This window comes from Colius striatus, chromosome 6, assembly GCF_028858725.1.
Source record: "Colius striatus isolate bColStr4 chromosome 6, bColStr4.1.hap1, whole genome shotgun sequence".
Classification (NCBI taxonomy): Eukaryota; Metazoa; Chordata; class Aves; order Coliiformes; family Coliidae; genus Colius; species Colius striatus.
This window is the reverse complement of record NC_084764.1, coordinates 13,016,538-13,032,821: the sequence shown is the minus strand read 5'-3', so window position 1 is coordinate 13,032,821 and position 16,284 is coordinate 13,016,538. Positions and strand designations below refer to the sequence as shown.

Genomic DNA, 16,284 nt, shown 5'->3' with positions numbered 1-16,284 from the left:
TGCCAAGTTTCTAAAACAATTCTCAGCAGTTTAAAACAAAATTAACAGACATGTGGAAGAAAATGTCTTTGTTGAGTATTGGTAGTTAAATGTATTTATTTCTTAGTTTTTAAGTGTGGTGGTGTTCTTCTTTTGCGACAATGGTTTTAATTGCTGTTGGAGTTAATTGGGAGCATATTTTCCTTGCTGAATAGGTAAAGGACTTATACTTTGATATGTGTACATACACACTGGAGAATTATTAGAACACAAGAAACTAAATGCATAGTTTACTCAAGAAGTGAAAAGTCATAGAACTTCATCCAGCAACATGTTCTGCAATGGGTACCAAGTGTTTTCAGTTGTGAGCAGTAAAATATTTTGTCTTAATATGAAAGAATGGTTTTTAACTTATTTTTAGCGCAATAGAATACTGTTCTCTAGATGGTGCAAAAGCAGGTTTTAGAGGCTGATAATGTTGCAAGAGATGAATGTAATAAGCCATAGTGTGATAAAAGTTTATTTGCACAAGCAAATGTTTACATCTTTTGGAATTCAAATTGTTTGTCTATCACAGTTGTAAATAACTTTACAACCTAAATGCTTGAAACTGTTCATTAACTTTCTGTACTTGAGAATTGCTTGCTGGCAAAATCTAAGAGCCAAAAGCACTGGATAATTATGGTTTTAATAAAACCATTGTTTTTTTCCCATTCCTGGGTTTGTTCCTTTGTAATAACTTAGAAATTTAGGTTACGTTGTCATGCAAACTGGACATCAAAAATGAGTTGAGTCTGAAAATCCTGAAGTCAGAAGTGATGCTGTTCTGGCTCTCCTTTTTGTTCATCTTGGGTACATGTTGGTGGTTCTCAACTGGCAAAAGGCAAGGTGCAACGTAATTTAGAAGTAGGTTTCTATACTTCTTGTTAGATGCTAATAAAAAGAATAGTTCTTGTTTCTTTTCTGCTCCCTGCCTCCTTCCCCACATATCGACTCCCTTCCCAGCTGAATGGGTTCCATTAGTGACCTAATGGAAGCTCCCGCCCTCATAAGCCCAGCTGAGCTGCCTCACTCTGTTGATACATGGGAACAGCTATGAGAGGATCTTATCATGATTGCTTGGTGTTGGTGGTTGAGTACTGGAAGCTTCAGTTTCCTGAAAAAAGAGAACAAATTTGTTTGTCCCCATCCAAAGAGGAAGATGCTTTTCCCTGCTTTTGCTACATGCTGCTCCCTTCTGCCTTCAGCTGATGCTGGCAGATCCCACCTTGGGCTAAATGTAGGCACCAAATCACCAAGTTTTGTATTGTTTCACTGACGTAAAGGAGGTTCAGCAAAGCACCTGCCAGCTGGTGCAAGCAGAGTAGGAAGTGGAAATAGGGCAGAAAGATATAAAGGTCATGTCATGAGGAAGAAAACAAGATCTGCCTTCTTCCCTAATTGTGAGCTGTTACATTAATTCATGTTGGAAAAAGCAAGATTTTTTTTTTTTCTGTTAGAATGGAAGGGACCTCTAGAGATTATCCAGCCCAACTCCTCTGCTAAAGCAGATCCACCTAGATCAGGTCACACAGGAATGTATCCAGATGGGTTTTGAAAAGCTCCAGAGAAAGAGACTCCATGCCCTCCCAGGGCAGCCTGTGCCAGGGCTCCCTCACACCAAAGAAATTCCTCTCTTCCTGTCCCAGTGGAACTTTGTGTGTTCCAGCCTGTGCCTGTTACCCCTTGCTTGTCCTGTCACTGGGAACTACAGAAAAAAAGACTCTCCCCATCCTCTTGACACCCATTCCTTTATTTACAGGTGTTGATAAAGTCCCCCCATCCTCTTCAGGCTAAATAGCCACAGGTCTCACAATCTTTCCTTGTAAGACACATATTCCAGACTCCTCATCATCTTTGTAGCTCTACCAAATATTTTGAATGCTAATGTAGCTTTGGCAGTGTGTCATGGGTGGGACAGCAAACTATTTTTTTAATGTCAACACAAGCTCATCTTGAACTGGTAGACTCAAACATCAGAAAGGGAGATTTGGTAGAGCCTGACAAGTTCTTAAAGGAAAGAGTGTCAAAGAAAGTTAAAGGCTCTGTTTTCAGAGGTTTTACATAACAGTTCAGGCACCTATCCTTTTACCATGTTTTGGAAGAAGGCTAGAAACACTAGCTGAGGTTTATACTGCTTCATCCTGCAAGTTACAGACATGTATAATGTTCTAGAGATGAGAAAGAGAATAATCTGCATTTAAAAGTATGGTTCATCAATCTGTTGTGGTTTATGGAGTATCATCACAGAGCTTTTCTGCAGATATTTACCCTAAACTGGAACACCAGAGTCATATCAGTAGCAGTGAAGGTACGTTACACAAGGACAGCCTTTAGAAATCACTGTTTTCCAAGTGCTGTTAAATGATAGACTTCATTTTGCAATGACAGCTTTTATAGCTGTTGTTCCGTTAACCTCTGCTGTGGGTGTTGCATATGGATGTGCTTAACCTGGATACCTTTACCTGCAAGTGCTTAGGGATGGTTGCCATGTTGTTACCTTGTAAACCTGCAGATAGGAAATACTGTCATTCTGTAAATAAACTGCTGATCATGTTATTCCAGGGAGAGAAACTGCAGCTGGAAGATGGCCAAATTCCTAGGAATATGTAAAATCTTATTTGTGGGGCTGCTAATCCTCCACTAACCTTCAGTTTGTTTCCAGATTATTGTATTTAGTTGAAAAGAGAGATCTTGACTATCTTCCTCCCCAAGGTTTGTACCTTCATCCTTGCACAAACCCATTCAGCCAGCGTATGGCGGCGGCAGGTACTGGCGGAGCCCGGCTGCAGGGGAAGGGGGGCGAGGGGCCGCGACTGCGCACGGAGGATGCGCGGCCGCGGAGTCGCCGCACTCGCGGAACCGCGGCAGCCGTCGCGCCGGGAGCGGGAGGTGAGCTCAGGGCTGACCGGGTGCCGAGGGATCGTGGGGGGTCGGCACAATGACGCAGAATATTTTACCGAAAGCAGGCTTTTGTTCCTGGGCAAAGGTGGTCGGGCTCTGTGCGGCTGTGCTGCAGAGGCTGATGGAGCCGAGGGCAGGGGGAGCGGCACACAGGCGTAGCGGGAAATATTTCCAGCACTGGGGTTTTTTTTTGCAGCCATTTTTGCCTCGAAGATGTTTTCAGGTGATTTGCATGGAGCGACTGGAGCAATGGAACATCCTTAAATGTTTGGCATGGAGAAATCGGGCAGCTGTGTTTGTGTTTTAGGGAAGACAAGATGGACTTGAGGCTTTTTGTTTATTCGAGGGATTGGAAGTGATTCATTTTAATAATTCTCTGATGTGAGGGGAAAAGGAGCTTTATGAAACAAGCGTTCTGATTAAAATTCAATCTCTCAAAAAGGATAGTAAGTGGTGCTTGAATTTTGGTTCTTTTTCATAATTAAACTACACTGTGCAGTCTTTTAGTGGAAGGTATTCAAGGAAACAAATCATCCCTATTTGCCTCAGATGGGGAAGATGATGTATATGAAGTAGGAAGCCTCTTAGGTTAAGGTACAAATAAAACATAAACCAGGTTGTTCAACAGCATCTAAGTGATTCATTTTTCAGGCAATGAAAGCATAGAGCTTGGAAAACACAGCTTCTGCCTGAAGAGTTCTTTGCTTTTAGGCCAGAGCTCCATAAAACAGTTGAATGAACATGGGGGGGAGGGGAAACATGTACTCATTAAATGAAGCAGTGCATCCATTTTGATTGCAATGACTGTTTATGAATGTTATAGGCAAATGCAAGTCAGAAAAAATGACATCTGCAGTTTGCTACTTAATATTTTTTAGAAGAACTTATCCACTCCACCCCCCAACTCCCCCACCCAGTTTCCGGCTGTCTGGATTTTCAGCTGCCCTTAGGAGCTACACTGGAAAGCTGTGATGTGCAGTATTAAGACCAGAAGTTATTTGCAGTATGTATACTTGGATGGTTTTCCCTCTGTCATTTCTAATGAATTACCTTTCTTTTTCACAGGATAAAAGGGACTGCCAGAATGACAACTGCCTCGCTTTGTAACATGATACTGCTGCTGGCATTTGGATTGGCTTCAGCTTTTAGCCACAGCCCTAGGGCCCCTGACAGAGTTTCTGAAGTAGATGTTCAGAGGCTTCTCCATGGGGTTATGGAGCAATTGGGCATTGCCAGACCCAGGGTAGAATATCCAGCACACCAGGCTATGAATCTGGTTGGTCCACAGAGCATTGAAGGTAGCTAATTTCTACTTGGAGTTATAATGATTTTTTTTGTAATAATTATTGTTTTGCATATAGATACCCAATATTTTGAGCATAAAATCATGTACTTCTTGTTGTTACCTAGTCCTGTAAAACCATCATTCATCTTTTACCATTCTTAATGTAATGATTTTGGCAGAAGAAGTAGTGGGTTTTATTAATGTACAGTCTTTGTAGAAAAAGTCATGTTGTCTTAGAAGTGTCTGGTCTCTAGTACCTCAATACAACGAGTTTACTGATGTTGTCCTCAACGATGTGTATAAATATATGAGATATATTATTTCATAGGAAACAAATGTGAGCTAGAGAACCCAAATCACATGGAGTTTTAGAAACATTTGCAGACCAGAAGAGATCAAATGTTTTTGGTGTCATGCAAGATAAGAGAGAAATCTTATGCAGAGGTCCTTCTATGTGCTGCAGGACACTGTGGAACCAGGATGAGTGGGTGGGCAGGACAGCAGTGCTCCCATTTCTGTGCTAACAAGTAGCATGTCAATACTGCATTGTTGGAATGAATATTTGAGCTCAGGATTAGTTTTTTGGCCAGTGCTTCTGGTCTTGCTTTGTGTGAGTGAATTTTCCTTGGAATCAGTCTTTGATAGCTATGCAAGCCATCTAAAATGTTTGACTCAAATGTTACAGATTTAGGATAATGTTGCAAGGTATTGCTATTTGAATTATAATAAACTAGTTTTTCTTTGTGGATTACAACAAAAGGCTAAAGTTGCAAACTCCAAATATTATAGCTTAGGTGGGAACTTTCAACTATATACTTTAGGTGTAACATCAAAACAGAGCAGAAACTCTCCTCCTTTCTCTCAGTATTAAACAAATTTGACGTGGTGGAGCAAGCCTTCACAGTTGACATGTCTGTGCCCTTACATTCAAATCTACAGACTATCCTAGCTAAAGAGATACAATTTCCTTAATGGGGTCTAAGGAGAGGATTAAACCAAATGGGCATTTCTACTAGATAATTGCTTATATATTTTCTAAAGAAACTTTGATGGATATATACTTTTCTGCATCTTAAATGGCAGAAATTAGGCCTAAGGAGTAATATTTGGTCCATGCCTTTTCCTCCTCATTTATCACTGTTTATATGTGAGTAATTTTACTCTCCTTGTCCCTCTTTTCCCCAGATTTTTTTTTTTTAAACCTTAAAATAGATGTGCAAATCTAGATCTCTGACAAATATTTCATCTCTTCTGTTTGCTATTACTTTCTAATTACAGTGTTAGCAAAAGTAGATTAAGAATCTCTTCTTTTAAGTATTGAAACTTTTCCCGTGCTTGTGAGCCTCAAACAATACTAATTTTCCAGTCTTCTGTACAGTCTTCTACAAAAAACAAGTTGGACAACTGGACAGACATTTTAATTTGTTTTTTCTTTTTTTACTTTTTTAAGATAAAAATACGTTCTGTCTATATAGCAAAGTAAAACTGAAAGGTGATAAATGGAGTTTATTTATTGCATTTAACATTCCTGTCTTGATGAGGATGACTCTTTTTTTTCAAGTCTGCCATGGGTATTTAATAACCTATTGAGAAATTTCTGCAAAAGAAAATCTTGTGAGGTGAACCCTGTGAATCACTGTAGAAATAGACATATAAATCACGCCTGCATGCAGAATGCTGCTTTTCATGGTTTCTTGTGGTGATGTATGTCTACTTATGGATAGCTAGGTATCTCTAACAGTATCTGACTAGAAACTTCAACTTAAAGCATTTGAAAGTGTTGGTTTGAGTTACAAGATTAACATGGTTTTATGTCATTCTATACAATATTTTCTTATACTGCTTATTTTAAAAGTATGTGTAAGTCAATACAGTTTCATTGTGACTTTAAATATAGATTGTGAATTACAGGACAGGTAATCCAACAAAACTAACATTTCATTCTGTACCAGTGATTTTAACTATTATATTGTGAAAGGCTTTAGAGTTTAATATACCAACTGCTAATCAGTTAAGAATGCTCCATTTCATCTTCTTTCAATATTTATTCTTTTATGTAATATGAGGAAAAACCTGCACAATGAGTTTGACTTTCTATTAGGTGTCTACTTTGGAAACAGAACTGCTGTAATGGCATGGTAAGACATATATTTGGAACAGTCTAGCTGTGTAAGAGATTCCCACACATAATGATTCCACATATGGTATTTCCCTGAAAAACAGCTTTTTTTACCATTTTCCTTGCAGTCTGCCCACTACTTAGTTGTTTCCAGAGGACTGATGCTCCTGACCCACTGGCAGCTCCAGTCAGACAAGGTTTTTGAAAATAACAGAATAGGAACTGGATTCAGGCAAAAGGAATGAGAACAGGAAGCATGTGAATGAGGACTCTTATGAGGCGTTGACATGAGCAGATGAGTGTAATGCTCAATATAGTAAAACTATTGTGAACTTTTTGAACTGGGACAGTTTTGATTTGTTTGTTGAGGGCAAGAGGCTGGATCTTACACACATATTTTTGTTAAATTCCATCACATGGTGTAGAAATAGAATTTCCTCAAAGGTTGAAGCCCCAATCTCTGCTCTGCTGAACAGACCTGCAGGACTTTGTAGAAGAATGTTTCTGATGGTGTTAACTCTTACAGTTTGCTTGTATCTGTCTCAAATACTTCTTGGCCAATGTGAAGGTGGTGAACTGAGCAGTGCAAGAAACAATGTTGTGGGTTGTAATGTTTAAGCAAAAATGCTGCACCTATAACATAGATGTCGTCTGACAGGAGTATTGAAGAGGACTGGGGAGGACTTATGATTGATGTTCTAAGTGGTATCCATATGAAGAGTAATTGAGGTATAGAAAAAGTAACATACGTGTGTTTTTAGAGTACATTAGTCCAAGGTTTCAGATTCTGAAGGATTCACCTATGGGCTTTCCACAACACAGTCACACTGTTACCACTGGCTGAAAGTAGTGGAGAACAGAGTTGGGTATTTATGAGAAGTTCTGAGCTTCCAGAAGTGCTGACTTCCAGTTATTTCTCAGACTACAGGTTGCAGTAACCAGTGTAGACAGTTTAAAATCTGCATCATCCCATGCAAGCATCATCATCAACCCACTGACTCTTCTGATGTACATCCATTTCTTATTTTAACCAGATACTGCATCTCAGCATGACAAAACTTCTATCAATCAGAGCTTAATAAATTTAGTATGTCCCTACAAAAACAGCAAAATGGTACCATTACTTAAGAAAATGTTTTTGTCAGAAATTGCCCCAGCAGTGTAGACCTGCAGCAGTGTTGACAGCTGTGGGTGCCATCGGTTTCAGCTGAGCCAGGTTTCCAGAAGCGTCACTGATATTTAAAAGGCCAAGATTTCACTCATTATATGTGTACACTGCAAGTGAGGTGCTGTCAGGAGAAATTAATTTCTGTGGCTTTGGAATCTGGAAACAAATTTAGGCTGCCATAATGTAGACAAGTTTATATCAGCAGCTTGATTATAATGAAATGTTTGCAAATTTGAGTGATTATTATAATAAACTTTTCCAGATGAATAAGATCTTAATAATTTTATATGTAACAAAAATACTATTGCTGTTAGCTCATAAGCAGATTTCCTAATTATGCCAATTTTCCATCTCAGTTATCTACATTTTTTCCAGTGTTAATCACCACATTTTAAAATGCTAAAAACCAGAGGGCAGATGTGTTGCAAGGAATTATATGTGATCTTCCTTCCCCTGTTGCCTGTGCCTCCTCTGCTGCAAAAATGCTTGGGGCTGCCTTGGCTGTAGGAAATGAAGTCATAAACTTACTCTGTACCAAAGACAACTGAAAGATGGGCACCTTTTAGAAAATATATTTAGTAACAGGTGTTCTTTTTTCTAAGTGACCAGATAGTTTTCTTGTTGATAGAAAAAAAAAAATATGGCTTGTTAACTGAAAGAAGTTACAGGTTACAGCCTTTTATGTTGAAATCAATAAATACATAGGTTGGGAGCTCAGAGGTCTGTGAGCAGGGAAGGTGTTCCTCGGGTTGTCAGTATGAACAGCCTGGGGAGGCTGGCTTTGCTCCCAAGCTCACAGGGAGCTCTGGAGCAATCTGCCAGTGCTAGGGCTCTGTTAGCTGAGTGGAAGCAGCTCACAGGAGAAATATATACATGGTCCCTGTACCTGTGCACCATGGCCAACAGACAATGCATAGCATGTCAACATGGCAGAAGCCAAACAGATCCTACCTGATGAATGTCAAAGATGTTTTTAACCCCTGAGGTGGTATCTTGGGAGCAGCTTTTTTTTGCTGACGACTTAATAGAGTTTATTTCTCAGCATCCCCTAAATCCTAAAAGTAATACACCCATATTGGCTACTTCAATTTCGTTAACCGTGTTTGCTTTTGTTGTTTTCAGAAAGCTGTATTGGAGTCACTAAGCAGTATCTATAAAATGACAAAAAACACATAGAAAAGCAAAACAGAAATTTTTGATGAATAGCTGTGTTTCTGAGGTACTCTTTAAGTCTATCACTAAAATATTGTACAAGCATCACTAGGCTGTATTCAGGTTTTCTACAAACAAGAAGGAGGCTATATCTCAGTTAATAGGAAAAAGAATAAAGAAATGCCTTCAGCACTTTACAGAATCTTAAAGGTTGGATAGTCCAACCCCCCTACCAGAGCAGGACCTCCTAGTGAGGGTTACGTAAGAACTCGACCAGGTGTGTTTTGAATGTCCCCAGAGAAGGAGACTCAACAACCCATCTGGGCAGCCTGTTCCAGTGCTCCCTCACCCTCACAGTGAAGAAATTTTTCCTTATGTTTCTTTGGAATCTCTTATGTTCCAGCTTGTACCCTTTGCCCCTTGTCCTATCATTGGTTAATGAGGTCACCTCTCAGTCTGCTCCAAACTGAAGAGCCCCAGCTTCCTCAGTCTTTCATTGTAGGGGAGATGCTCCACTCCGTCATCTTGGTGGCCATGTGTTGAACTCTCTGCAGCAGCTCCCTGTCATTCTTTAACTAAGGAGCCCAGAAATGGACACAGTATTCCAGATGTGGTCTCATGAAGGCAGAAGAAACTCTCTTGACCTATTGCCAACAGCCTTTCTAAAACACCCCAGGATGCCATTGACCTTGAAGGCACATTGCTGGCTCATGGTCATCCTGCTGTCCACCAAGACCCCCATGTCCTCTACACTACTCTCTATGAGTTTATTCCCCAACCTGTACTGGTACGTGGGGTTATTGTTTCCCAGATGCAAGACTCTACTTCAAAAACATAAAGTTGTTTTTTCTGCCTGGCAAGAAGTTTATGAAGTAAGAAGCTACATGGATTTTTTTTTATTTCCTTGCATGCTTTTAAGTTTGTGCCCATATTTAAGGGTTTTTGAGGAGGAAGGGGATATACATGTAATGCAAATTTCAAGACTATATTAAACCATGTAGGAGAACAGTAAAATCTCATTTAAACACATGGGGGCACCAGTAGCTCAGCTCGGGCATTTTATAGCACTTCAGTTCATAAAGGGAAATTAGAAGTCCTATTTTCATTTTGCAAATGTCATCTCCTTATGTTTTCATCACCTCCTGTACAATTCAGTACAGCAGAAGGTCTCTTGGGTGGCTTGTTAGTGTTTGATTTCAGTGTTTTATTTTCTTATAAAAGACTTCAAATAAGGTGATGGTTGATAAAGGTGATGGTATGACAGCCCAGAGAATCTGAATGTTTCAATCTGCAAAAGAAGAATAATACTGACATTAAATAATGTCTCTTAAATCCTGATCATTTGTAGTAGTAACAAAATATGATGTCTATTTGGGAAGCTTTTGATTCTCCAGCAGAGAATGCTTATAGCTACTGAGAAAAGGCTGTTTTTTTCATTATTTTGAGAGGAAATAAAGACTTGTTTATTTTTGTTGGGAAAAAACTAGTCACTATTTGCCTGATTGAGATGATAAAACTCAAAAGATGCCTAAACATTATACTAATACTTGTGTAAACAACTGGTAGTTAATGACCTGTCAGTACAGATTCTGTACAAATAGCACTTTGCATGAAATCTGCTGGCTGTAAAATGATGCAAATTACTCACGCATGTTAATAATGTCTGATTTGTTTACATTTTCCTAATAAGAAAGCTAAGACAGACAGTGATGAATTACCTTTCTATCTGGTCCATAACATACCTGCAAGGCCACTACTTGTTTCCTACGAGGGCCATTAAATCTTCCTTTTAGAAAGTTGCCAAAACTTTTGCTTATGAATGCGCTCAGTGAAACCAGTGCGGGAGTGACCTTTGCTTTCCAGGCTAGCATGTGCTATGCTTATATCCAAAAGATATCTGGACTTCCTTGGGTCACTAGAGGTCATAAGCACTGTCACATAGGAGCATGCTATTTGAGGATCAGCACACATGGTAATGTGATGGTACTGTCCTTGTTGCTCTAGTTTGCATCCTCTGTGCCAGGGTAGCAGTGTAGGAGACCCTGGGCTGGCAGTGTGCAGTTCCACTGCTCTGGGGCTGCTTTGCTGTACTGATTTGGTGCTAAAGGAGTTCAAAATTGTTTGGAATTTGGATTATTGCATTTGTTCTATAAAGTCCTACTGCAGTTGAGATGCAAAGTTACATTCACATTGGGACTGCTTTTGCTGAAGCACATGTGACTTTAATCAAGTGCTGGATTATAGACCTGACATTTAACAAACAAAATCAAACCCCAACATCACTCTAATAGTCTCTGCCTTCAGGGTTTGGTTTTTGGGTTTAGGTTTAGGGTTTTTTTTCAAATTGCTGAAATAGACCAGAAAATATGATTTCAAAATTTAAGAAGAACATCTCAAATTTGTAACATGAAATAAAAATGCTAAAGCTACACTTTTAAAATACATTTCTGTGGGAGACATCTGGATTTGTATAGATCTGACTAAAAATACCTATCATTTTCTTTGTATTTTAATCCCTAACTTGTAATGTTGAATGCAACCAGAATTTGGCTATTGAACAGTGTTGCCTGATGTGGGAGAGGTGATTGAGAATGCTAATTTAAAAGCTAATGACAGTGCCATCTGTGATTAAAGGGCATTCATAAAGAATACATCTCTCTCATAAGGGCACTGGAATATTTGGGAATAGGCTAGCCAGCTTGATCAAGAGGGCTTTAAACTGAAGGACTTGGGGAGTGGGGGGAGAAATAACATAGAAGAAGCCATTCTGTCTAGCAAGGACAAAGGACAGGGCAGGAGAAGCAATGGTAATTGCCCCTCAGCCACACACCGTGTTGCGATGCGGAAGGTTGTTCACCCTGAGGGAGAGCCAAACTGGGGAGGATCCTCCTCCCTCCATCCAGGGAAACCTGTGTGTTTGAGTGTTACCTCTAAACCAACACATGCAGCCTGGGGAATAAACAGGAAGAACTGGAGATGTGGGTGCAGATGTGGGGCTACGACCTCATTGTGGTCACAGAGACATAGTGGGACAGCTCACATGACTGGAGCACAGCCATGGAGGGCTATGGATTGTTCAGGAAAGACAGACTGACAGGGTGAGAAGATGGAGTTGCTCTTTATGTATGCATCAGCAGCAAAAGGAAGATTAGGGGGAATGTGGTCCCACTGCTGAACACAGAGGGTGCCCTGGTGACAGAGGATGCAGAGAAGGCTGAACTACTGAATGCTTTCTTTGATTTACAGCCAAGGGAAGCCCAGTCCAGCAAGGACAGTAGGATGGTCTGGAAAACAGAGGACTTGTGCTGGGTGAATGAGTAAGAGGTTAAAGACTTGTTGGCCAAGCTTAAAGCTGGCTGATGTGGTTGTTAAGCCACTCTCCATCATTTTCAAACATTCATGGAGGACAGGTGAGGTGCCTGGAGACCGGAGAAAGGCCAGTGTCACTCCAGTCTTCAAAATGGGCAGGAAGGACGACCCAGGAAACTACAGGCCGGTCAGCCTCACCTCCATCCCTGAAAGGTGATGGAACAGCTCATCCTGCATGTTGTCACTAAACATAGGAAGGAAAATATGGTTATCAGGGGGAGTCAACATGGATTCCCCAAGGGGAAATCCTGTTTGACCAACCTGACAGCCTTCTACGAGGGCATAACTGTCTGGCTAGATGAAAGGAGAGCAGTGGATGTCATCTACCTTGACTTCAGCAAGGCTTTTTGACACCGTCTCCCATTATATCCTCATCAGAAAGCTCAGGCAGTGTGGATTGAGTGAGTGGACAGTGAGGTGGATTGAGAGCTGGCTGAATGACAGAGCCCAGAGGGTGGTGATCAATGGCACAGAATCGAGTTGGAGGCCTGTGGCCACAAGGATCAGTTCTGGATCCAGTCTTGTTCAACATCTTCATCAACGACCTGGGTGAGGGGACAGAGTGTACCCTCAGCAAGTTCACTGATAACACCAAACTGGAAGGACTGGCTGATTCCCCAGAAGGCTGTGCTGCCATTCAGAGGGATCTCGACCGACATGAGAGTGGGGCAGAGAGAAACCTCATGAGGTTCAACAAGGGCAAGTGCAGAGTCCTGCACCTGGAGAGAAACTACCCCATGTATCGGTTCAGGCTGGGTGTTGACCTGCTGGAGAGCAGCTCTGCAGAGAGAGACCTGGGTGTCGTGGTTGATAATAAACTAAACATGAGCCAGCAATGTGCCCTTGTGGCCAAGAAGGCCAATGACATCCTGGGATGCATCAAGAAGAGTGTGGCCAGCAGGTCAAGGGAGGTTCTCTGCCCTGATGAGGCCTCATCTGGAGTACTGTGTCCGGTTCTGAGCTCCTCAGCTCAAGAGGGACAGGGAACTTCTGGAGAGAGTCCAGCACAGAGATACCAAGATGATCAGAGGACTGGAACATTTTTCATATGAGGAAAGGCTGCGGGAACTGGGGCTGTTTAGTCTGGAGAAGAGGAGACTCAGGGGGGAATCTCATTAATATTTACAAATATCTAAATGGTGGGTGTCAGGAGGTTGGGACATCCCTTTTTTTCTGTTGTATCTAGTGACAGGACAAGGGGTAATGGAAAGAAGCTGGAACACAAAAAGTTCCGCTTAAACATAAGGGAAAACTATTTCACTGTTTAGGGAGCACTGGAACAGGCTGCCCAGGGAGGTTATGGAGTCTCCTTCTCTGGAGGTTTCCAAAACCTGCCTGGACATATTCCTGTGTGACCTAATCTAGGTTGACCTGGTTCTGCAGGGGGGTTGGACTAGATGATCTCTAAAGGTCCCTTCCAACCCCTACCGTTCTATGATTCTATGAATGCCAAACGATACTGCCAAATGGCAGCCATCGTTTACAGTGGCTTTTCTTTCTCTCTGTAAGTGACATGGCACGGCTTTGTGAAGAAATGGTACATGAAACGATTATACCTGTAATGCCACAGACAGGAAAATAATGGGGTGTTATGACTTTATTTCTTCTTCATTAAAGTCAAGAATTTGAAAATTTAGCTCATAATATTCATGCTTCCATATGACTTTATGAGCCATGATCAGCAGTGAACAATAGGAAAGCAGAGCTGGTGTTTGTATTGCTCTGTGGAGGTGGTATTGTGTTGCCCCAGTGGTTTTGCAGCTCCTGCTTGATGAGCAAGGGCAGTATCCAATGAAGGTGGTGGGTGATACCACTGTGGGCTCCGCCACTTCTGCACTTGGGAACGTGCCCTTCCTCAACACCCCTGTGCTGAAGGAGTTGCTCAGGCTCTACGCTCTTCTCCTTGGTGTGTCTGGGGAGAGGCAGGGAAAGTCCACAAAAATAGTGTGCTTCTCTGAGAAGTTGGTCAGTGGCGAATGTGTATTAATTTCTGTTTCTCCTTAGACCTTTGTTATTTGCATGTAAGACTGACTAAAGGACCTATTTAGATTTAAAGCTTTGAACCTTTTCTTGAAACAACATGCACATAGCAGTTTTCATGACTGCAGGAGGGAGTACAGGTGCCACATTCCTCTTTTAAGGAACCAAGATTAAGTGATTCCACTTCTTCAGACCTCCCAGTAGCCACTGTTATATGGTATAGGCTACTGCTGCCATTTGTAAAGTCATCTTTAAATGCAAAAGCAGTTCGAGATGGGACTTTTCAGAGAAGAAAGCTGCCACGTTTGTAGGGATTTAGAATTAAGTAGATTCTCGTGCACCTAAAAGTAACTAATCAATTAGACTGGGATTTGTAGCTGCAACTATTTATTTTGTACATGTTTCTAGAGGGAAATAATCCTGTAAGAGAAATAAGAAATCTGAGGAAGAGAGGGAATATGGTAACTCCTCTGCTGTCTGATGCTTTATAGTACTTCTGTTTTTTAGTGTTGGCAGATGGTATATAGAAACTTAAAATGAAACTGTAGAATTTTATCTAGCAATGGAATATGGTCTGTAAGTATTAAAAATTCTACCAGTGAGGATCAGACAAATTATGATAAACTCTTGTTTTCAAAGATTTCTTTCCCTGCTTGTCTTTCACATGCATAAAATAAATCCTTGCAGACATTATTTAGGTTTTATACCTTTTTGAAATTGTGCTCAAAATCATGTGTGTTTCCCTTATTCCCACCTGAATTTTAATTTAGCCTGCAGTGGGAAAAGCGCTTAAAATTTATTTGATTCTATAAAGCGGTATTTTAGAAGTCTAAACAAAAAAGAGACTCTTTCTTTTCTTGGTTGTGGTGTCCTGTGCAGGAAATGTGATCTCTGTCACACTCTGGAGGTTTCCAGAGCTATTCTGTCTGTGCTTTCCCATCACATGTGCTGCAGCGATGAATGAGAAGAGGAATGATCTGAACCCCTGAACAGGAGGGAGGAAGAAGCTTTTTTGTCCCCTTGGGAAGTTTTAATACACCAGGCCAGCCAGCCCGTGTCCCTCCTGCAGTGTCAAAGACCAGCACTGGGTCTGGTCTTACCTGGCAGAGTGGTTCTTCCTGCTCTCCTGCATCTTCATTGTGTACTGATACTTTTATTCAAGTGCAAAAGAAACCTCATCTGGACTTGGGCCATGTTGGCAGAAGCTTTGAATAGGAAGACTTCTTTTTTTTTTTTTTGAGTTGTGAGGTTGTACCAACTCATTGAAGCAGAGAGTTGGGAGCCTTGTAGCCCCAAACAAGGGGCTGTTTGAGGGATTTGGAAAGTCTACCTTGCTGGCAGCTGTCGGACAGGCATGTGAAGCTTTTAAACACTTGTGCTAAAGAACCAGCTGGGACTTTGAGCCTTCTGCATGGAAAATGGTACTGAATAATTATGAATGGAGATATGGACAGGGAAATTTTTTGAAGTTCAGTGAAGCAGTAGAAACAGGAATGATGCTGTTCTGGACAACTTTAGTGCCTCCATGCCTTAGATTACAGGGGTGAAAAGAGTTCTTCTATGAGTGTGTTGACACTGAATAAGCATCTCAGCATCTCATGTACCTGATGCCAGTGAGTAAAAGTGCTGCAGTCTTTCACTGGCAGGATTGAAATATTGTCCTATCCCTCATGGTATAAAGTAGGCCACGGGGTTCTTTTTGTTGCCCTGCTTCACAGAACCATGTGCTGCACATGTTACCATTAGCCAGGGAATGTTATAGCAAGTACAGGCCTCTTCTGTTTGCTGGATGTCCTTTCTCTTGGCTTTGCTGATGCACAGCAGTGGGAGGGCAGCGTGGTGGTTGGAGGGGTGCAGTGCTGTGTGCTGCAGGTTCCACTCTGTAAAAGGAGTAAGCTTATAGTCATCATGAAGTGAGAGACCTTTCTGCTTACTCTGAAGGACAAATTAATACAGTCCATTAGAGCACTGTTCAACCAAGGGAGGCATAAGAGATTGCTTTTATGCTCTGTCAGCAAGTGAGCTGCTGATTTTTTTTTTATCATGTGTGCAATTTGAGTAATGAAGAATAATGGCATATAAGCCACTGAGACATTTATTGCAAGAGAGGCATGGGCATTAGTTTGTTTCTAAAAATTTCACAATAAAAGCATTTAATATCTTAAATATTTATACTATTCATAGTTAAAATATAGGATAAAATGGAATTATTCACTGAAAGCAAGGTCAGTAATTGTGTGATGTGTATGCTTAAGGCTTTAGAAAACATTTAAATGAATTTATCTCTCT

At 41.0% G+C, this 16,284-nt stretch overlaps 1 protein-coding gene across 1 annotated transcript in view; it reads left to right on the top strand.

The window, feature by feature from the left end:
- The first annotated feature begins 2,881 nt into the window (after window positions 1-2,881).
- SCG5 (secretogranin V) overlaps window positions 2,882-16,284 on the top strand; it is a 32,396-nt gene continuing 18,993 nt past the window's right edge. Inside the window, exons 1-2 of the mRNA XM_061997923.1 lie at window positions 2,882-2,910; window positions 3,988-4,220. Of these exons, the coding sequence (XP_061853907.1) occupies window positions 4,007-4,220 (214 nt within the window). The 5' untranslated portion in view covers window positions 2,882-2,910; window positions 3,988-4,006. The remainder of the gene's footprint in view (window positions 2,911-3,987; window positions 4,221-16,284) is intronic.